This window comes from Centropristis striata, chromosome 21, assembly GCF_030273125.1.
Source record: "Centropristis striata isolate RG_2023a ecotype Rhode Island chromosome 21, C.striata_1.0, whole genome shotgun sequence".
Classification (NCBI taxonomy): domain Eukaryota; kingdom Metazoa; phylum Chordata; class Actinopteri; order Perciformes; family Serranidae; genus Centropristis; species Centropristis striata.
The window spans coordinates 15,589,325-15,613,944 of NC_081537.1; the positions used below are offsets into that span (position 1 = coordinate 15,589,325).

General features: G+C 37.4%; 1 protein-coding gene across 1 annotated transcript in view; it reads right to left on the bottom strand.

The window, feature by feature from the left end:
- The window catches only part of LOC131959561 (zinc finger protein 385B-like), a 93,521-nt gene that overhangs the window by 2,702 nt on the left and 66,199 nt on the right, over positions 1–24,620 (bottom strand). Inside the window, exons 3-8 of the mRNA XM_059324768.1 lie at positions 12,462–12,616; positions 10,055–10,162; positions 4,556–4,739; positions 773–1,096; positions 456–658; positions 178–276 (exon numbers count right to left, since the gene is read on the bottom strand). Of these exons, the coding sequence (XP_059180751.1) occupies positions 178–276; positions 456–658; positions 773–1,096; positions 4,556–4,739; positions 10,055–10,162; positions 12,462–12,616 (1,073 nt within the window). The remainder of the gene's footprint in view (positions 1–177; positions 277–455; positions 659–772; positions 1,097–4,555; positions 4,740–10,054; positions 10,163–12,461; positions 12,617–24,620) is intronic.

The following is a 24,620-nucleotide window of genomic DNA, read 5'->3' on the forward strand; positions in this document are numbered from 1 at the left end:
GTAATTATTTATATAATTATACTATTTGTATCAGCCTCTAAGCAGCCATTGGACTTGCAATTATGTTGACAGGTGCTAGGCAGACATTATTATTTGCATCCGTTGAGAATGTGTTGTTTGGATTGCATATGTTCTCTCAAATGTGTTTGTGTTTGTGTGTGTGTGACAAATTCTCACCGCTAAGATAGCACTGGGCTGCAGTTTATTATAGGGGGTGAACTTCGCCTTGACAGGCTTCCCAGCCAAACGCTCTTTGTGTCTCCTGCTGCTCATGTGCTAAATGGGGACAGGAACACAAAGTGATTCAGTCAGCACCGCGCCAGAGAGCCAACAAACTGGATAGTTTTCCTTGAGATCACAAAGGTCAGGAAGTCCACATATTGTAGTTTTAATAACGTGGTCAGTGGTTTAGTAATTCAGTAATAAATCAGTCACATTAATTATATCCCACATACCTGCTTCAGCTGTGTCTCGGAGTTGACAGACACCTGGCACATTTCACAGTGAAAGGGCTGGCTGGATATGCCCACGACTGCTCTGGTCTTGCTGCCCATTCGCTGCTTAATTCGGCTGGTGGGCCTGGGCGATGATGTCATCTTGATCCTGCGTTGTGATTGGCTGCTGTTGTGACCATCCAGCATCTGTTTGTGCTTAGAGCCTGAAGGCAGAATGTCAGAATCATAAACTAACATTCACAACATAATATTCAATTATTATTAAAGGGCATTAAGAAACATCACCTTAGTAATATCAGTAACATTGTAGAACATACCACTACAGTGAGCCTCCAGCTGTGAGTTAGAATTGACCGTCACTTTGCACGTAGGACAGTGAAGAGGTTTTTTGTTGCTCTTGGCCTCATTAGCCTCTTCTGCTTTCTCTGCTGAACTGGTGGCCGGACTGCCCTCCTCCATAGGCGAACTGTCTGAGGGAGGATCAGAAAGCTGAGAGCAAGGGGAGATTTGTGGGGACATCTGAGGAGAGCGGACCGAGGAGGAGTCTGAGGGTGACGGCTGTAAGGAAGGAGTAGTTGCCAGCGTGATCTCCTGGACGTTTTCTGGTTGTTGCTTTGCAGGTTGGGAAGAAGTACTTGGGCCTGTGGGCAGATGAATAAACACACAAGTTGCACTATGAGCCAATTTCAACTTGCTATTAAAATATGATATGAATGTAGTTTTAATAGTATATAAAGAAACTCCCATGAGTTTATTAATACAAGACACCCAGATTGAAAGAGAGGCATACACTGGTCACTTTGCATGTCTTTGTAGGCACATGGTATCTTTTTGTATTTGTTTTAAATATCTGTGTGGTCCATTTGTATGTCTACAGTTGTTTTATAACTTTTTTATAGCCATTTTGCACCATTTTGTAGCAATTTTGTGTGCCTTTTTGGTCATTTAGCATCTTTTTTTGGTTGTTTGGAGTCTCTCTGTAGTTGTTTTGTGGCATCATGTCTTCATTTGCTGTCTCTCTGTGGTCACTTTGTGTCTCTTTGTAGCCATTTGCACCCATTTGTAGCCATTTTGTGCTCCTTTGTGGTCAATCAGCATCTCTTTGTACTTGTTCCTCTTTGTATCTGTTTCTCTGTGGTTTTAGTGTCTCTTTGTAGCCATTTTGCACCCCTTTTTAAACATTTTGTTTCCCCTTGTGAGCATTCAGCATCTGGTCATTTTGCATCTCTTTATAGTTATTCTGTCTTCCTTTGTAGTTGTTTTGTGTCTCTTTGTGGCTGTCAACTTCTCAAAGAAATTCACAATATGAATAAGAGAAAAATCACTTATGGGTGTTAATCCGTAGTAAACACAGTGTTATAAGACAACAACAATACATGAATTCTGCACAGCCAAGGTATGAATATATCTTCTTGACTAATGCAATGCTCTCTTTTCTTCCTCTTATCAGTCTGTTTGTGTGGCAGACCTGTCATTTTTTATTTGTTCTATTTCTTTCATATAACCTTGCTATTGTACTTTTTCTTCTCCTCACCTACTTAACATTTCTGCTCCATCACCTCTCCTTAATTTTTGTATATTTTTCCTCTTTTTTTTTCTTCTGCCATCTCAATCATTCGTCCCGTTTCTCTGTCAATTGTTCGCTCTGTCTACCGCATCTCCCTCTGCCACCATCAATCAACAACCATAGCAACGGCTGAATGTAACAAGCTTATCATTGTGTGGTTTCGAGAAAATTGATAGGTGCTGGAAGAAAATGTGAGGGGAGAGATCAATAATTAAAAGGAAAACCAGACAGAGTTTAGAAAGGATGATGGTAACAATTTTAGTCAGGCAGAATGAGAAGAGGAGTGAGTAAAAGACAGCAAAGTTGTTACTTTTACTGCAGCTTTTTTTGCAGGCCGCGTTGCAGAAACACAAAAAGGTATAACATTAAGAATATATAAAGAATCAAGGGCTCTAGCTACCAATAAAACACCCATGTTCTCTGTATTTAATCTGGGAACTAAAGTGCTGTTTTAGGGAGATATTAACAAGCTAAAGTGCAGTTTCCACTGACAATAGAAAGTAAGAGACTGTTTTTTGACATAATTACAGCTACAAGCAGAGGTGAGGGCCTTTTCCAGCACATCTTAACTTCTGTGCAGTGCACAAAGGATTGGCTAAAGTGCAATATAAATTGGGTGGCCTTGGGTTTATACTTCAGACCCGAGGGAACCTGGTCCTCAGACGTTTATTCTCAGCATAACTTCAAACACACAATTTTCACTAAGACACCCACACCGGCCCTGAGATGCCTCATTTGCCCGGAATACATTTTGTTGCACCTCTCCTTCTATTTGTGCTTCCAAACTTGGCTTATTTTTCCAGTTGAATCTATTAGTGAATTGAAGAAAGAAAAAGAAATTGGCAAAAAAACTTACCTGATTGATTAATCACTAGGGTAATAATAATAATAACAATACATTTTATTTCTAATGCACTTTACATTATAAAATTACCTCAAAGTGCTAATAAACTCAAAGTGGGTGTTTTCATTAAGAAAATAATTACATTTATTTAGTGGTTCCAGCTTTTTAAATGAGATGATTTACAGGATTTATTTGGAGATATCTCTACCCTGCAGTGACCAATTTTCACTTTGTTTTTATATTTTTTAGACTAAATTATTAACTTAAATAGTTTTCATTTAGGTTAATCGAAAGTTAGTAAGTAGTCATTAAGTATTTGCAGCCCTACTTATTATTGAAGCCAGTTCTCGAAGACTTGTTCTCTCCATTATATACAGAACATCCTTTATTTAACTAGGTCAAAGTCTCAGTGAGATTTAAATCTCTTTTTCAAGAGTGACCTGGCCAAGAGGGAAGCATAACATTGTTACAACAATATCACAAACAATACAAATGTACAAATACAACTGCCACGCACTTGAGAAATGAGTGAGCAACATATCCAGTTAAATGCACTTGAAAGAAAACAGTTGTCAAGCATAATATAGATACCATTTTGTAAAAGACTTTCAGTGAAGATAGTAGGAGAAATCACACCAAAAGTACAATTGTATTCATTTCTTTAAACTTACATAAGTTCCCCCATAGTAAACTGCTCAATTCACAGTTGACAATGACAATTTATATAATAATAATAATTTTTCAGCGTATTTAAAGCTTTTTTTGGCTTGTTTTCTACTATTGACAAACAGAGAAACAACTAAAATATTTACTGAGCTCATGTAAATTAATTAGTTATAACCAACATCTAAGCTGAAGGGAATCTTGCAATTCAAGATATACCGGTGCATCTCAATAAATTTGAATATCATAGAAAAGTTGATTTATGTCAATAATTTAATTCAAAAAGTGGAAATAACACATTATATAGATCCATTACACACAGAATGAAACATTTCATGTCTTAATGTATTTAATGTCTTCTAATTATAATGATTATGGCTTACTTTTAATGAAGACCTAAAGTTCAGTGTCTCAAAAAAATGTGAATATTACAAAGACCAATTTTAAAAAGTATGTTTAATATGGAAATGTTGGTCTCTGAAAAGTATGTCCATCCATATGCACTCAATACTTGGTTGGGTCTATTTGACTTGAACTACTGGAAATTTACTTTTTCATAATGTTCTAATTTATTGAGATGCACCTGTATTTATATACATTTCTATGCATCTGCTGTGCTATTTAGTGCAACTGGCATTATCGCACACTGATCGTCCTGTTCTCTACCTTGACCTCGGCACTCTTTTAATCTACTCTAATTTAGTTTGATTATGACAAGAAAACATAGGAATGAGGAACTGTAAGTAGGAGTTGTGTTGACTTCCAACCAAAATCAAACTAAAAGAAAGTAACGCCACTCACCCTCTTCAGATAGCATCTCTCTTTAAGTGCTTAGAGGCTTCTCATCACGGCTTGATGTGAGTAATTACCTATCTGACAGAGCCAATGATAGCAGGACAGGTAATAGCTGGTAATTAGCCAGCTGAGTGGCAGCTACCCAAGCCTTAGTGCTTATGTCTCTCCAATTACCTCTAATTACTCAGAGGATGGAGAGAAGGCCGCATTTAAAAAAAGGAAAATGTATACCTGTTATGTCTTTCAAATGTGAGTCTATAGGCACCGTTCCTCCTCCCATCATCCCCCTCTCTCTGTCTCTGTCTTTTCCTGTCGTGGATTGGCTGTGTCCGTTCTTCTGCCGGTTCCTCTGCGTCTCCAAGGCCTTCAGCTTGCGAGCATGTTTGTGACCTTTGTAGTGAGCCTCCGCCTGGGTCTGACCAGTACGCACACACACAGGAATGCACACACGAGAAACACAAACAGGGGAGAAAGTGAGTACACACGCAGAGACCCGCTGACATGATTGAATTAATGAAGGACAGCATGGAATCAGTAAACTGTGATCTTTCCATCTGTTCCATCTCTTTGGTTTCACATGCTTCCATGGAGTTGGGGGAGAAATTATGCAATTGAGCATTTGACTCGGAGGAAGAGTCACATCGCCATTTTGATCATCATCCTCGTTGTCACGCTTGTGCACAAATGAGCATCAGTTGGACTCATGGCATCTCGTGACCATCCTCTGAGCTCACTGGCTCATCTTTCTACTGATTCGTTGTGACACAAAATGGCCCATGTCTGTTATTCTGCAACACAAAATGACCTCAGTGCCTTCCTCAGTGAGAGAAAACACATTTGTGGCAGTTTGACAACAGATGCATGCAGATTTGGGATCCCAAAATGCTCTACAGAAGATCGAGGAAGTGGAAGTGCACCAACATTGAAACAAAACAACTGAAGCAAAACACATTTATCTGATAATCCACAACAAGATTGAAATCTACATACAACACAACAAATCCATTTTACATACACTATACTTAGCTTTAGGAAACAAACAGCAATAAAGTATTTTGTAGATTTTTTTGTCTCTCATTTTCTATAACAACCTTAAATATATCACATTATATATATATCTGCTGATGATAAAGACAGAGGTGGTTAAACGCTTTGGAAAAAGCTGGTGATTTAACCTTAAGTTAGCTTTTTTGTTTATCATATTTTCTAAGATGTGCTTTCACTTAATACTGAATAAAAACAGTTTTAAAGGAGAAGACATTCACAGCACACATTCTGAATTCCCATTGTAGGAAAAGTATAGGTGTAACGTACACTTACAATGGCTCTGTTCTATTCAAGTGTCAAACTATGACTGTGTGACATTGATCCAGTCTGCACAATAAGCCATCATTGATTTATTCTGTGCTTTTTCTTTACTGTGATATGTCAGGGTCAGTCCAACAAACTACTCACAGAAGGTGAAAAGTTTTCAAATAGCTTCAGCAGCTTGAGCAAAATATACGTACATAACATCAAGTGTACAAAACAAGCAGAAGTGATAAAGGATATGTCTGGTAATATTCTATAATTTTCAAATTGTCAACAAATCCCATGAAAAGACCAAAAATGCACTTACTTACAAGTGTTGTCGGAATAGGCTAATATATATTACGGTTGTCACATTTTTAATTCTAAATTAAAAATAAATTTAATTAAACCAATGGTAAGTTGTTATTTACAAATCAAGACTCGATAATCTACATTTGGCATAGAATAAAGTTAAGTGCTTGACAAAAAATAAAATAAAATTGAAGTCTAATCGTATTGTGGATCTTGAGAATCTAGTCATCTCTAAATATATCAGTCCTGTGCCAAAGAGACACTTTTCACACACTTCAATGAGCCAAATTTGTATTTACTTTTCACTGTAAAAAGTCCTTGTGTAAGTACTGTAACATCCTTAAAAGGACAGTTTTCTCAGCTGTTTTAGGAAGTACTTTTGCCATTTACCCCCACAGGTTTGAAAGGCATGTTTTTCTTGTAAAAAAAATGTAAAAACAGAAATTATAGCTGCATAGCTCCAACACTCCTTGAGCTAATTATGTGTAAAACAACCAAATCTTAGTTTAAAATAATATTTTATCAAACAATATAGCATGTGGCGCCTCCATGTTTTTTTTCTCCAAATAAAAGAAATTCACCTTGCATTTTTTTGTGATTATATGTCTTATACTGTACAAACTAAAAGAGGTGCAGAACTTGCATTGCAGTAAAAAAAAAAAAAAAAAAAAAAAAAAAAAACTAATGTCACAGTGAGTAAAAAGTTACAGGAGCAAAAAACCCATTTTGAAACAGCTTGAGGCTGACAGGGTTAAAAAAAACAAAAAACTATACATAGTATTTGCAACACATTTTTAAATATTTAAATAGGAATGAATGGGCTTGAGAACCACAGACAAGCTAGGGAAGTTGGATGAACTAAGGTGCTGTTGGGTTTGTTCTTTTCATGGGATTTGTTAACAATAAGAAAAAATAAAACATAACCTGCCTCATCCTTTAAGTGCACACATTTTTGCAACACGAGTGCCTTTCTGCAAATGAAAGACACAAGTGCACTCCCTAAATCAACAGAGAGTCTGAGTTTAGAACAGTGTAGACTTGAGACTTGAAGTATCTAGCTTCACACGAGGCTGTTCGATAATTTGCCATTGCTCAAATTATCCAGATTCCAGGCACACACTGTACACAGCACAGCCTCTGAGCTCGGTGTGCAGAGGTGATCTTTTAGTGTGCATTGAGTGGTCATCAACACTTTGCATAAAGCTTGAGCTGCTACACAAACGGAAAGGGTTCCACCGTGGGTCAAGTGTGTGCAGGGGGACACAGAGCCGAGCAAAGGGTGAACGACCCCTTTGGCTACGTTGAATGTCAGTGCACACTAACCATTCAGCGTGATTTCCAACTGAGTCAGAGGGATGAATCTGCTCCCATCTGCATACTACCAAACTATCTGGCATGCCAGTGTAGTATGAGTTCACTATGTTCCACCATAGTAACACAACAAGAGATTAACACGTAGAATAAGTGTCCCATGACGACAAAGATCCTCAGTTAAAGACACCTGACGGAGACGGTCAGGACTGCTCGGCCTCCGCTGATTCAAGCTGCTTTATGCATTCTCACACCACTGACGCCAAAACTCTTCAGTGAGCAACAGCTGTCCTCCACAAAAGGGCAGCAAATTAGAACATCGTGTGTGATCCTTCAGGCTTGAATCATTCATGCTTTTTTTTTCAGTGATTTTAGCAGTCTTAAAGGAATAATTTGAAAAGTCTTTCCCTTTGTTATGCCACACTAGTTGTAATGTAATATAAACTGTTATCATTTTCACAGCCATCCATGCTTTTGTTCTTACTGAACAAATAGATGGAGCTTTCATTTTTTAGTCTGCATCAAGAACAAAAAATAATAATGATTATTAATAAATAAGATAATAATAATTTATGTAGAAGCAAAGAAAATCTGTAATCACCTTAGTTTTATGAGCAACTAAATATGATATATTCTGTATATAATGTCTTACTATTGCCATAACTCGGTATAGATACATATATGTACATTACAAAGCATTTTCCTCACTGACTGCTGTTTGCACATTGCTTTTAGATGCTAAACTTTCGTTCTCTTGTCCTTTTACTACGATGATAATAAATATGAATTTAATCCACTCTAATACCAAATTGTGATATTTAGCCACTACTGAATACTGACATTTAAATGCCACTGAATTTATAGCATTGAAATATTAAACTTTGAGAGCCATCTGTCCTTATTTACGTGGTTCAAAATCAAAATTTGGATCTTTTGAAAAAGCAAAACTTGATATTTTAAAAGGTGGGATACATGGCACAGACCATGAAATAATGAAATCACATGTTGCAATCCAAGCTCTTCTGTTCTGTTCTGGTAGCTGGTCAGGCTGCATGTGCATGTGAGTGCATGTGAGTCCCTCTCTTTGAAAACTGTTGGTCCTGCTGGCTCGCTAGTGGCTGCTGCTTTGTACTGCAGACAACCCAGACTGGGTGTGCACAGGAGGGTCGTGCTCACATGGCGGTTGACACTGAAAACGACTTGGCTTCAGCAATGCAGCTAGCTGTTTCATCACGGTGGAGTGGGTACAATGGGTAAGGACAACACTTTTTCTGTAGTGATCTAGTGGAAGCAATCCTGGGTTCATTTTGAATATCATGTTCACCACCTTTAAAGTTCCCTTCTTTAAAATATCAACATTTGCAGAACTTTGAATGGCAACTTGAAGCTGCATGTCCAATATAAATAAAAAATACATACATATACAGTCATGGGAAAATTATTAGACCACCCTTATTTTATTCAATTTCTTGTTAATTTGAATGCTTGGTACAACTAAAGGTACATTTGTTTGGACAAATATAATGATAACAACAAAATAGCTCATAAGAGTTTAATTTGCTGATATCTAGCCATATTCCATGGTTTTCTTGATCATAATTTTGGTTATTATTAAGAAAACCATAGAAAATGGCTAGATATCAGCTCTTAAATTAAACTCTTACGAGCTATTTTGTTGTTATCATTATATTTGTCCAAACAAATGTAACTTTAGTTGTAACAGGCATTAAAATGAAATAGAAATTGAAGAAAACAATGGTCTAATATTTTTTTCCATGACTGTATACACATGAATGACTGTGGAAAATTCTTTATGTATCACACAAGCAGTGAGTACAAAACATGAAGGGACTTGAATTATTCAGAACTATTCCTTTAGTCGATTTTCTTTATCAAGTGCAAATTCCAGCCGCTCAGTGCAGCCCCCTGTTGGGACCTGGTACCTGCCTGTAACATGGCATCCAACTCCTTGGTCAGGCAGCACTCTCAGCTCAGCTGCAAGTAACACAGAGGGGAGGAGGAGGAGGAGAGAGCCTGTTAGCTAGAGAACAGACTCCTTACGGCATCACTGCATGTCCAAAAGTACAGAGCAGAGACAGAAAGAGACAGAGGAGGAAGTAAGGGTGGTATAATGGGCTCGCGTCAGTGTCCTGCTTTCTTCAAGTTTCACAAAGAAGAGTCATTGTCATTCCAGCAGGTTCCTCCTAACAATATAAATGCAAATATGTATAAATGAACTCCATAGGAATAGGAGCCAAATGAATATGAATAAGGAGGTTTGATAACGGGGACAAAGCGAAAAAAAGAACTAGCTGACTGGTTTCCTTTCAAGAACCTATTGGTAGATTTTTAAAAAAGCTGTAGAAATATACTGATTGGACTGATAAAAAGAATAGCCTGCTTAAAAATATCTTTCGGACCAATAGGATGCAAAAAATATTAAATGTTTTCAAAATATGTGGACTCCAAAAATAATCTAACATTGAGCTTTATTTGACAGTTTATGAGACGATAAGTTGTTTTTGTTTTTATATTATAAATGTTAAGAAAAGCCATCATGAGGGTCAGTGAGTATAGTGAGATAACGTTGATTCAACACTCCTTCTTTTTATCTTATAGCACCACAGGTTGATGTAATTTAATAACCACTTCATTCTGCAAATATCTAAGGTATCTTTCCACCTTACAGCAATGATAAAAAAAAGAAATCCAGCTTTTTTTCCCTATCTAGTTTACCAGAAGAATGCACCAAGAAAGAAACCGGTACATAATCCTCGGGGATATCACGGGGAAGGATTGAACGAGTGTCGGACTCACAGTGGAGTTGAAGCGCAGGTGACAGATGTTGCAAGAGATGATGGGTTTCTTCTTGGGTGGAGCCACGCCGAAGGTGTGGTTGATCACGGCCTTCTGCACCGGGTCCATCTACGAGGCGAAACACACACAAACACACAAACATGTTTGTCCTGCTCAGTGGTGGAACAAGTATTCAGATCCCTTTCTTAAGTAACAGTACTCCAAAGAATTACTCCACTACAAGTAAAAAAGTCCTGCATCCAAAACTTACTTCAATAAAAGTACAAAAGTATCAGCATCAAAATGTACTTATTTTGCAGAATGGCCCCATTTTATATATATATATATATATATATATATATATATATATATATATATATATATATATATATTCAAAATATATTAATGTATTACTATTTTTATGCATTTTGTAAGCAGCAGTTTACTGGTGTCCAAGTAGGGCTAATTTTAGCTACTTAATATTACTTATATGTGGTTAAATTTATAAACATGCGTAATAATTTTAAATTGATCATGTTTTTCATGAAAAATCTCGACCTGAAAAACAATTAAAGCTGTCAGTTAAACTCTTTGCTGCATATCATCCCTCCTCCCTCTATTACTGCCCCTATCTCTCCATTGTCCCTGTCAAACAAAGGCAACAATACCAGAAAAAAATGTATGTGTTGTAGTGGGCCTCATGCAGCAACATTTTCTTTAAAGATCTGTCATATTTTCTATCCATTTTCTAATAAAATAAAATAAAATAAGTTAACTTTTCCAATTATTCCACTTTTGACTGTAACCGTTTTTGATGTTTTCAATGGTTTCAATTTTTTCCCCCCCTGAGATTTAAATAAAGGATAACTGTAAATGGTCACTCATCCTGCTGTGTGTAAATTAATGGTCTTATTTATTAAATGTTGTCATGCCAGTGGAGTAGCATGAGCATATATCTTGTTGTTTTAATCTTTAATTGGCCCTGATAGACAAGAACAACCATTTTTCAGGTCAGTGCTGATTTCTGTGTTTTTTTGTTTTTCCATTGGATAATATACATATAATTATGTATACTATAGTAACTGAGTCATCCTGTGACGTGGTGAAGGGAGATTAGTTTGCCTTTAACATCTAGTCGACATTTATAGTGTAAATTAATGAAAGCCGTGAAAGTAATTCAGAACAAAGATGAGGAAATTACAGCTCTGAATTCACACTTTTTAAATAACCATTTTAATAACTTCCTCTGATGCTCATGTTTGTAATCCCCATAGTGCAGCTGCGTTAGTTGACTCATATTTTTATCCTCAGGTGTCAGACAGGAATTTTTTCCCAGCCTCCCACATGCCTGATACATTTAGCGTGTTCCTCTGACTCATTATGGGTTAAAGCTAAATGTAGACTATGAAAGTCTGCTGCTTTGTCATTTAGAGCCAGACCAAACATGCTTGTGCTTGTGTGAGAGAAGTGTTATATTTGGGATTTCTCCATCATATTGTTACCACTGATTGAAGCCAAGCTATATTTATGCATCTATTATTATTTGTAAGTATAGTGCACATTTCAAGCTAAATAAAGTTTATGAGAGACATGTATTACAGTTTAATACTTCTGCTTTACAGCTTGAGGCTCGAATTAAAACCATTGTGATATCAGACCTTAATACCAATCTTTTTCTACATATTTTTATATTTTACATTTTTTTATTATTATTGATTTTGGCAATAAATCGATGACAGGAAACATGGGGACTTAGAGACTTCAAACTTCTGCTAAGGTCAAATATGCTTTCACATGCTCCGTGGATGGTCCCATTTCTAGAGTTGGAAAGTCGCTCTTTCGACTTTGGACACAACAAAGAAGATGTGTTGCATTTTATTGCTCTGACAACATATTGATAGCTGTTTTCAGTACTTGTGTGACAACGAAGAGCAAAGGAAACAGATCAGATGAGTCATTAAATGTTAACCAACATTTTTGCTGGCTTTCTGAGTTGCTGTTCTGACTTGAGGAGGCGTTCACATAAATGATCCCAGTAGGGAACTAATCACAAATGCACAAATGTCCTATCTCATAATGTTAATGAAAGTGAAAAATAATCTCGCCCTGCGAGTCAGATCTGCTCCAAAATGTAATGGGTTCTTTCTTGTCCAATGCTTCACCCTTCCAACAAGTTTTGTGAAAATTGGGGCAGTAGTTTTTCTGTAATCCTGCCGATAAACAGACAAACAAACTGAGCTAAAAAAAACATGAAGGTAACAAAACCCCTAGGTCATAGAGGCACTCTGAAGTTTAGCTTTATGTGACCAAAACTCTTGAATCTTTTTTTGGGTTGGCAGAAAAAAAGGTTCAATCTGAGGCTGGAACCACTATTTGAACTCCCACTGTAGCCTCCTGTGTGTTTGCGAGATGCGATATGGCATCTTACCGTGCTGAAATTGGGGAAAAGGCTGAGCGGCGAGGAGCTGTTGACCCTGAGCGGCAGGAAATGCTCCAGCTGGGCATGAGTCTGCGGCTGGAGGGGTCGACCAGGCAGAGACAGGGAGCCCAGGAGTGGGTGGACCTGGCTCTGGGAGAGGGCTCCTACAGCAGGGATAATCAGATTTGAGGAGAAAAACATTATTGTGACAACTGTTTTCCAGTTTCATCCTATTAAGAGGTGTTAAATAAGTACACATAGCCTCTAAGCTGTCACCCAATGGTTCGTGGAGTTTGACATTTTTGTCGTTATGATCTTGTTTTTTTTGGAGCCAGTAGTGACCAAATGTGGACGAGAGAGTGAAATAGTTATCACCTAGTGCTAGCTTGAAAGCATAGAAATGTGCCCTTGTAGTGACGTCAATCACAAGGTGACCTAAAAGCATAACTGCTTTATTATCTATTAGACTCTAAATTAGACCATCATTTACAAAACAAACATCATGCTGAATTTAAGAAGCCTTGGATCTAGTGGTTGTGACTATAAAGGCATTAAGAAAACGTGTACTAAGGTGATAAATAATAGTCCTCTATACAGTCGGACTTTATTTTGCAACCAGTGGAGTCTCCCCCTGCTGGCCATTACAAAGAATGCAGGTCACTTTTCAGGCCTAGCAGTTGCTGCTTGCAAAAATAAACACATTTTTGCCATTTTTCATTCCAGGCCACTAAAGCTACACATCCTATTACACTCACAAGGATGAAGACAGAGTTCAGCACACAGCATATGAGATCAAGACCCATTCCCACAGTGAGTGATTCACTCAGTAAAGCTTTAATGACTTCAGTAATAGCAGGGGATAAATGATGAGAGGCTTTGTGTGGCCTTTTCCTGCATTACAAGTCCATAGTTTATCTTGACAAATGTCTGTGGCCTTTAAACACAGCACCGGAGTGTGTAATTGTGTGGTTTTGTTCTTCCTCAGACCCTGCAAATTGGTCAGTCTACTTACAGAGAAAAGAATTGCAAAGAGATTTTAAGGCCTCAAATAGACTGTAGACTTTTTATTTAAATATACTATATACTATATATTGATTGTTTTTTTTTATTATTACTTATTGTCTGCTGTCTGGCATACCCCAGAAATGTTTGTTTTGATGAGCCCCACTGCAATTTCACCATCACATTCTGCTTTGAAATCTCCTTCCACATGACCTCTCATCTCATCACGCTTAATTTTAGTTGGCCTAAATGCTTTAGACCGCTCATGCTTTAAAGAGCAGCACGGCACTGACCTTTGTCTGGACCCAAAGTAAACATTAGTGAACCCACATTGAAATTCACAGTGACTTATATAAGCATGGTGATTATAATAATGCCTGTAAGCTGAGGTATTTAAGTTTGAAGGTCACGTGTAAATTTATAATATAATTTTGCAAGTAAGCAATGGTTCCCGATTCAGGTTGTGTGTAAAAGTTTTAATTTAAGCATCAAATGTACAACATAGTGGGTTTGATTATGGCAAAAATCACAACTATGATTATTTTGGTCAAACATTTTTAACATGATTATAAACTTTGGAAACAAGCATTTATTTAACCCTAAAAAAATCTTGTGTTTTTATTGTGTTTTTTTAAATACTTTAAATATAACTCAACAAAAAAATTTAGACAAATAAATAAACTGAAACACAAGTAAAATAAGAAATATATATTAAAAAAGATGAATAAAATAAAAATACACAATATATAGCTATAATAAAATACAATATAAAAATGGCTTTATTTCAATGAATTGCTGGAAGACAAAAAAATTGTAATAAGAAAATACAATTTTATTTCATATTTTAAGGGCTAACCTGTTTTACACTGCTAACTTTACTCAAAGTTGACAGTGAAGTATTTATTCTCCTCATTAATATTTAAGGAAACATAATTTTGATGAAAATATAATAATAATAACTTCGACAGAGAGCAGTTAATTACACAGAGAATGATGCCATGAGGCTAAAAACAATTCTTATGTTAAAAGAAAAACAGTGACAGAGCAGGAATAACCACAAGACATTCTCAGATACACAGAAAATAAAAAGTAAAAAGTGAAGAAGTTAAAAGGAGTGGCAAAATAAAAAGCATTACATAACAGCAAGTCTATAAAAGTGGGTTTTAAGAAGTGATTTAAAAGAAGCGCTTTATCGCCTCGCTCTGGTGCAGAAAGCCCGGTCACCTTTGGTTTTCAGTTTTGACTTTGGAACAGTCAGAAGGGCGCCACCCGAGGATCCAAGGACGTGGGTCGGCTCGTATGGAGTCAATAATTCTGTTAAATAGCTAGGAGCCAGGCCTAAAAGAGCTTTAAAAGTGATCAGTAAAATCCTAAAATCAATCCCAAAATGAACAGGGAGCCAGTGCAAAGAAGCTAAAATCGGGGTGATGTGATGTCGTCTTTTAAAACCGGTAAAAAGCAGAGCTGAATAGGAGAAGAAAAATAACAAAAAGTAGGATGAAAAACTGGGCAAGGTGCAAGTATCAGCCTTTTTTATCAAGTGTTTTTCTTCCTTTTGAAAGCCCGAGCTTGACTTGGTATGGATTTTAAATCTGTGGTTACTGAGGGTGGTGAGGAGGTTTGGCCTTTGCGGGACGGAAAATGTCAAGAGGAGTTTGATGAGACAGCTGAAGGGAGCATTGGCTGGTAGGAGGAGCCCTATGCATAAAAAAACTGAATGAAATTGACTGATGAAGCCAGAAGTATTAGCATACCAGATGACGACCGGAGGATGAAGAGAGATGACTCACTGGCTTTGGATTTAGAAAAGATACGTGAAGAGATATCGGAAGAGACTGTTGCGGCATACAGCACCAAAACACATCATAAAGTGTATTGTTTTTCTCTCTAAATATGGGAAATAGTGAATAGTCAGTCTTGGAAGTTTCAGTCTAATTATGTTATTTCATAGCGGATAAAAGCACAACAACAAGAAAGCAATTTTCCTCAATTTTCTGCTTCTTTCACCTCTGGATTTTCATTTTTATCTCTGGGGATGAGGCAGGTTTGAGAGTCCTTGAGCATTAGCATGATTTTACTAATCTGGTCCCATATTCAAAATGGTTCTAAAAGCCTGAGCAGAGCAAAGATAGACAACAGAGAGAAGGGGAGAGGAAAACAGAAAAGAAAAACATTTGCGGATTCAAAACATGCTCAGAGGAATCGTTTTGAGAAGTGACTGCACAGGGAATACGTAATACTGGCATGATTTTAGGAGAGTCACCTGAAAAGAGGTTAAGAGGGATCACAGATTTGTTGCATGCAGGTGAGCTGGTAGAGGCGACAACTAATAGAGCAGCAGCAGTGGATGTAACACACCACAGCATGTCTTGTTTTATCATCGCCTGCAACTATAAATGCTTCGGGGTATTTTTTTTGGACAGGGTGAAGGTGCCAGAATTTATTTTCAATGTTATTACAAGTAATCCAAACAGACGCCTGATATGAGAATGTATTTTGGAATAGTACACAAGACAAAAAGTCTAATTAGTAGGATTTTCTTTAAACAACAACAACAACAACAGTGTATAGGCTCATATACAGCTCTGGAAAAAATTAAGAGACCACTGCAAAATGATCAGTTTTGCTGGTTTTACTATTTATAGGTATGTGTTTGAGTGAAATGAGCATTTTTGTTTCATTCTATAAAGTGCTGACAACATTTCTCTCAAATTTGAAATTTAAATATTGCCATTTAGAGCATTTATTGGCAGAAAATGACAACTGACCAAAATAACAAAAAAAGATGCAGTGTTTTCAGACCTCGAATAATGCAAAGAAAACAAGTTCATATTCATTTTTAAACAACAATAAACTAATATTTTAACTTAGGAAGAGTTAAGAAATCATTATTGGTAGGATAATCTCAGCAGCGGTTTTCATAATCTTCCTCATAAAATACGATTTGGTTCAGGTGATCACCTGATCAGTGTCTCATTAAGTATTATGAAGTATTGTGTATATATATATATATATATATATATATATATATATATATATAAAGCTTGTGATGTCTGTATCTGCAGAGACCCGGCCCTTTGCCTGTATGTTCTCCTTTTTTTTTTTATTTCACTGTGTCCGAGACTTTTCTGGGTGTCACCCTTGGTGTGCCACCCCCAGCCAACGCAACATGATCTTCAACCTCAACGACAGAAGAGGTCCTTTGTCATATGAGCGGTTTGCGGTTTGCGGTACAGAGCGTTCTAAAAATAGTGCACTTATGGTTGCGGTTGTAACAAAAAAGAAGAGGCTGCAGTTTTATTGAATTTAGGCTGCAAAACCACTGATCTAGGACAAAAAAAATCCAGGTAAGGTGTTAAATGCACATAAATGCCAGAAGAAAAGTAGTTATGGGTACATGACTACTGGGAATGACACTGTCATGTCAAAACGTGATGCTTGGATGTTCAGTGATGTTTAAATGAGTGTTCTCTTTTGTTTACACATGGGACACAAACCCTGTTCTCCTGGTTGAAAGGAGTATGGTTGTATTTTGGTGCCTGTACAGACGACCTACGGGGTCGTTTTTGAGGGGAGACCAGTCTCGGCAATGGCTTGGCTCTAAAAAACATGGCGACCAGGTGCCAGCTTGTAAGTATAAAGAGGAAGCTGTGCAAATGCAAGACCCATCACAGAAAACAAAGCTCCCTCCAATACATAATCGTGTATTCTTTTGGACAGGTATGTGCATTCAGTTAGCTTAGCATTCTTGCTAAATTAGGCCTATTGGCTTCTCCTTTACAACAAATTTATAACATGATTGTTGTATGTGGTTTGCTTTCTTCAAACTAATCCCAATCGCAAAAATCGATAGAGTCAGAGGAGGGAGAATGTAGTCTTAAATAAGCACCCAATAGTTGTATTTTTAAGTGCATTTTGAAGATTTGCATGAGAAAAGCTTGATGGATACTCACAAAATTAGATAAAACTTTCGAGTTAAGCGCCAAAAGGAGATACGTTCTAATACGTTCTGAGGGCAATCTACTGTTTACTGACGCATTAGCCTACAGCAACACATTACACTGCTGCTACTCTTCTGACAAAAGTATATTCATGCACCTTTGTTCATATCTAAACAAGCTGATGGAAATGTCCCTGATTAACATTTTCTTTAATGCAACATTTAAAAATTTCGCTTCAAAAACTTGCTTAAACTTCTTTTATTTTTTTTATTCACTTTTTATTGAGGATTTTTAAAAACATTTTATACAGAACAAAGAACAGGAACAGTTGGGGTGGGGGGTACCTATACCACACAGCATCATCTTTTTCACCTAGCATCAACTTGCTTAAACTTCAATGAAAAAGCGGCTCGAGGCGGCTAATACAAACTGTCTGAAAACAGTGAGTCTGACTTCAACGAATGTAACATTTCAAAAATAGCTCTAGCAGTGTACATAGTGGTATCAGCAGTCAGGATTACACTTCTGGTATCACTGAGCCAGGGAGGAGGGGCCAACTCTACAGTGGATGAGCCCTGCTCATTCTGCCTTTAAACACACAGTGGCACTTTGAGGGAAATTCTAACAAGTGAATGTTTAGCAGGTATAATGTACACCATTTGCTGAGGCTGATGGAAATGTTTTACATGTTAGTTAAGAAATCACCAAAGTTGTTACATTTCATCCTGAGCGGGAACATGGATGTTTGTATGGTAATCCACCCAATAGTTGTTCAGACATGAACCTCATGGTGGTGCTACAGGAAAAGTCTGTCAATAGTTATTTCAGTCTGGACCAACGTGGTGGACCGAGCAATAAAAATAATCTGGGAATCAAACCACTATTAAATATGAACCACTAAATGACTTAATTCCCTCAGCTGTTTAGCAGACTGACGAACCAAAGAAATACAGCACACCAGTGAGGGATCCACCTCAGACCAGCACTGTGTCACAATCTCAAACCAGAGAGAAATAAATCTGAACAAGCGGAAACTGCCTGTGTGGATCACTGAATAGCAAACACAAAGAAAAGTGAATTTCTATCTGACTCAAAGCCATGAATAGAAATTGGCTGTTATATCTCTGAGAAGAGACGGATGTGACAAAAACTACAGCCAGAATCGTCCTGGTCCAAATACACAGAGAGGACAAACAAGTCCTGGCTACCGAGAGAGGAAAGAGGCAGGTTTGGAAGTCCAAGACAGAGGTGTGAGAAACATTTAACGTGTGAAGAAATTTTGACTTCATAATCCTTAACTCTGGAGAGAAAAAACAAGACAGTCTGCTAGAAAAACATCATTGAAAAACATCTAAAAACGGGAGAATCCAAAGCTAGAAGTAACCTCTAATCAACCCAATAAAGCCACGTTGTTACAGCTTAATCTTCTGCAAATATATTCATTAAAATACTTGTTGTCTTGTCTTGTTTTAGCTCTGCTCATTCTGTTTATTCAGTGATTTACAGGCACTCGAGCATACCATGTACTATTTAGATTAGGATTTTAAATGATTAAAGCCGATTATTACTGTTTATTTGATCCTGCGTGTGTAATGTGCACCACAGATCTCTGTGGGAAACACACAGACACGAAAACACACAGAGGTAACACGTGTTTACTGATCTGATTTTGTTTTTGATGAATTCCAATTTCATTTAAATGCTCCACCGGGACCGTTCATGTACCGCTGATGCCAATAAAGTGTATTGAATTGCGTTACACTGAATCGAGAGCGAATGACAGAGTAGCGAGAAATGAGAGAAAGTGACAGAGAGACTGAGAGAGACAACCACGGGCAGATGAGAGACTGTTTTTTTCCCTCCGCTAGGCCGATGTGCTTAATCTGCCTGTCAGTATGACTTTTGGGGACATTGATTCCCTCTCCTACACAAATCTGAAATTGATCTCATTAATCTCCCACGCATATATTCACAAAACACAGCAGGGCGAGACGTTTAATTAACTGCGTTTTGCACTGAACAAACTAGAAAGTGACATCATCTGTGAGAATTTGTACAACATCAGGGTTGGGACCGTCCCTTTTTAGTTACTCGTCTCGTTTACGTCCACAAAGTGTCAGAAAAGCTTCATTCCAGCTGCTTTGACAAGATGTATTAACACTGTGGTTATATTAGTTCCATCCAATCATGTTGGGAATGTGTTAACCAGCAAGGCCTTGATTAGTTTTTATAAATAGTCACTCATCACTTCAGAACTTATGAACTCAATTACTCTACCCGTAACCTAAAATAAAATGGTTGAGAGCGATTGAGTTAACCGTTCGAGATGAAAAATATTCTCACAAAACTACGTACGTTTTCTGTTAAAAGATAACCATTTAATTATTTTTTGCTGATTCATCACAACGCTTATTATTGAATTCTGTAAGGCAGTAATATATATTTAAACTGGAAGTGCACGCAGACCTTCACTAAGGCCAGGTAAAGTCTTCCATGATGTGCAAATTTGCAAGTGCAACCACCATATACATCCATATAGTATATATACAATACTACTAGAATTATGTCAAAATATGGATGTGCCGAGCTGAAGGCTCATTATCTCAGCTGTGCATTTATTATGTATATATGTATGACCTACTAAATTTAAATAAAAAATAATTGACATTTACAAAACATTTAAACTAATTAAGATCTGGATCTTAATAATAACAATCAATCGTTATGGATATTTCAATTCAATGGTTAACGAAATAGAAAATATTGATAAATATCATATTTAATCTACATCTTATTTTGAAATTCCTACTTTATATTTATGTGATTCTACTCCAAAGGTATTCCGATTTTTGGTAATCCAATGGATTACTTTACTAATCACAATTACTTTAATGACATTTTTAAATTACTTTTTGTAATTACTCCATATCTATTTATTTATTGATGCTGACTGTCACTTTTTATCTTCCTTCCTTTCTTTCCTTTCTAAGTGAGTGATTGATGTCATCTTAATTTCGTTGTGTAGTGAAATGCAATGACAAATAAACAAATCTAAATCTAATTCGTCATATCATTTGTAATCAGTAACCTTTCATAGTAATCTGAACTAAAATCAGAATTCAATTTTGCTGTAATATACCTCTTTTTCTGGCTGGTTAGCTTCTATAGGCCTACTTATTGGTACATTCACACAGTTTGTTTCTACTTGAAACATCAACAGTAAATGCTTTAAGAGATGAGGACGAACTGATCTGTGCAAACATTATCTCTGCTAATATTGGCAAGAGGTGCTGCAGAGTAAATATCCTTAAGTCCAATAAAAGTGGAAAAGAACTGCGAACGTTACCCCAAACTAAACTGTAAGTTAGTTAGCTACACATGCTAACGACTGCAGGTTAGAGATAAACACAGTTTAATCCATCACTCTTTTGCTCTTGGCAGGGGTTTAGCAAACAGTCAACTGAGCGGGGATCATGTCACTTTTGATTTTCCTTTTTTCAACAATAAAAGTAATTTCACATTTAAAAAAAAAAAAAAAAAAGAGCCAGTTCCTGCTCACTAATCAGTATTCACTTTCTTTTTCTATGGAGGAAAGATAGCTGCTTCATGGAGACTGGGAGTGTGTAGGTCACAGCAGCCAACCTTCCCGTATTGAGAAGGGATAAAAGATTATGAGCCAGAGAAATTATAGCACCTTGAAAAAAAACTGGGGGAAAAGCTTAATCTCTATTATTTCCAGGATTAGTCTCTGGGTGACTCAACATCACAGCAATCACAGAGGGAAGGAAATGGCATCTTTTCAAGAAGGGGGGGATGAGAAGCTTTCATATATAGTGGCGAATCAGAGTGAAAGCATCAGAGGAAAGGCTGCTTCGGTCCCTTTCATGGTGAATGCATTTCCCGGGATCATCTGTCTCAGTCAGGCTCCCGGTCTTCAGTCTGAACCAACATGGCGGACTGGAGGCACGCTCTCATTTCTGAAGCCTACCAGCATCCCCTGATGAGCTTTGCTGTTAATGCTTTGTGACATTAACAGCTGAATTAGGGCTCTTTCTTCGTTTCACTGAATTTAATGTGGAAAAGTATCAAACATGTTTAGCTATAATATCACCATTAAAAGATGCTAAATGATTTATGCACCACTGGAGAGTGATATAGGCAAGACAGCTGTCAGAGTGACAGAGACCAGAAATAATGAAAAGACAAAGAATAAAGCTAGACAAAATGCAGATGGAAACCTGGAGGAAAATGCAGAATTTTTTGCTCCTGAGGAGATTTTTTTCTGTCATTAATCCTCAACCCTAGCTCAGTTTGGCCCAACTAGACCACATTATTATTCATTATTATTATTATTATTATTATTATTAATAATGATAATAATAATAATGATAATAATATATTTGATTTTTATAGCGCTTTTAAAAGGTCTACTCAAAGTAGCTTAACATAACAGAATTGAGACACACACAAACACAAAATGCAGAAAAAACACAAACTAAACAAAGATTAGAGATATTGAGTTCAGGTCTTGTAAGCTATTTGAAAAGGTGGGGTTCGAGTTGATTTTTGAAGGTGTGGAGTGAGTCTGAACTGCGGATGTGAGCAGGGAGGAAGTTTCAGAGGCAGCAGTGGAGAACGCTTTTATTTACCCTATAAATGAGACAAACGTATTTAAAAATGTGGAATTTAGTCTGGTTAGCTAACCATGCATCTCCAAAGCATCAACTTTTCAATGGGTTATTGGTGCTAGCTTTTTGACAATGTATCTGCAAGATAGTTTCTGTAAAATAATTTTCTAACAACACTACTTTCTTTAGCTAAAGAGGATGGAGAGGTTTCTCCAATAATTACCAAAAATGAAGACTTAACCCTCCACTTTGCCTGAAAATGTCAAAATCAACAACTTTCACAGGACGTGGGAGGTTAAAATTTCTAGTAATAGAAAATTATGAATCAGTATTGAATCCCAAAACCCAGAACTTAGTCCGCAGTTTTGCACTTCTGGTTCCCTTGTCATGAAGACAATGGGTTTTTGGTTAGATGCTTAAAGTAAGCTCTGTGGTTAACACAAATTTACATTTTGAATGAAAATATGTCAGTAAATACCCTAAAAATAAATGAGTTATAGAGGATTTTTTCTCTCTTTTTTGCCAAGGTTCAAGCTCATGAAGTGCTCCAGCAATGCAAACTGGTGTTGAGATCAATAAAATCTCTGTTTCTGTATGTACCCATTATCTGGTGTTGACATCAGTGCATCAACACATCATAAATCTGAATATGATCTAACTGTTAACAATCTGTGTCAAACTGGTTGACATAAGCACAGACTAAAGGGCTTATAATTACAAGACGTTACATTTTACAACTTGTTAACACTTACACAACACACTAAAAACGTCTATGAAGACATCAGGACTATTTTAGTGACTTTGAATATAGTGTTACTACTGCTTATAATACATTCGGTCTCATTACAATCATAGCATCAGAAAACACAACACATTTAACAAAATTAATATATGCATTATATTAAAGAAATATATATATATGATGACTGAGCTGCTTTGATGCACAACATTAAGTCACTACTGCACAGTGTCTTCTGTTGGTGCAGTTTAGAAAATCCCACTCACTCTATCTTTAACTAACAGTAATCTTTCTGTTTTCAGGATAGCACCCAGTCATAACAAACGCTTTAATCAAATAGTCAGGATTAAGCCCTCAGGAACGTGGAATTGAAATGCTAAAATGTGTTGCCTCCTCTGACAGGGTTTTGCTGTTAAGTCTGCAAAACACATTGTAGAATGATGAAAATTGAATGGTATGTTTTCCACTTCATAATAGCATGAAGCACACAGCTTTTCTGAGTCATAAAACAGAAGTGGTTAGTGCACTGCGCTCCTGCAGTAATGATGATGCCATTCATTGCTTACACAACAGGCAGAGAGCCGGGCATTTATGATGAGCTCTGGAGGATGAATTAGCATCCATTAAAACTGCCATTGACAGCTCAGCTTAGCTCCCTCCACTGGAAACAAAACGGTGGAAGTGAAGGCCTAATTTCCATGATGGCTTAAAATGCTGCCCCCGCAATGCACTGTGTGGTCTTTAAATAAATCATCTTTATTGTAACAAAGTACATTTAGGCCACGACTGGCGGCCAACAGGCAAATTCTCCCGCTGGCTGTCACTGTCTATTTAAACTCACACAGCCGCAGCTGGCAGAGCCGGCGGCTTCGTGAAAATTTCTACCTGCGGGGCACCATCCAGCCCAGATCAGGCTCCCCGTGGTAATCTGTCCTACTTTCAACTGGAGCATTGTGGGCCCATTTTCACCCCAGGGTCCATAAACTTGTATTGAATTTGTTCAAGGTGAAATCCAGGACTAGTGTTCTCTGGTCAGAGAGAAATCACAGGGTACTGTAAGCTAATGCAGTGTTTAATGTCCACAAAAAACTATCAAGAGAGTCAAAATTCATTGTCTTGTCATCCACACTGCTGGCACGAAACAGCAGATCAGATAGCAAATGTGATGCATATCTCTAACCAGAACTTTACAGGAGGCTGCCGGCTCGCTGGAGCTTTTTATTTACATAATTCCCGCAGAGTTTCCACAAGGCATCACATTTAGTCTAATGTTAACACTGGCACTAAACTATATCCAATAACTGCCCTGTTTGGTACATTAGGAAAGTAATATTCCTGGTATGCTCTGGTGAGTGTGATCTTCCATTTATGTATCTTGTTTTGATTGAGAAGACTTTGTCTTTTGGGAAAAGATAAAAACCAAATTCAGATTTGATGCATGTGATGTACTTTTTGATTCTGTGGCCGTACAGGATAAACAAACACTTGGAGATAACGCCAATCTGCTGGGAAATGGGCATGAATGCACTATCAGTGTGGCTCAGAGAGAGCCGCGTTTGTTGTTTTGTTTCTTTTACCAACCCTCTGCCCTTCCATAATGCTCCGCACGTCTTTATCAAGCACACTTAAAATAAACTGCCACCATCTGCTTGAATTGAGATAAGCCGGAGTCCAATCAGACCTGCTGAACGGCAGTCAGCAGATGTGCTGCACATACTTATTGATATTTAAAGTCTGTCGCAGCTCTATCCGCCCCACGAACTTAGTAATTAGCAGCTTTCTGTCTGGATGCTCCTCCCTGGCAGTCCGCCCGCTGGAGTGAGTTTGAAGGATCTTACATTAGCGGCTTTAAAGCGGA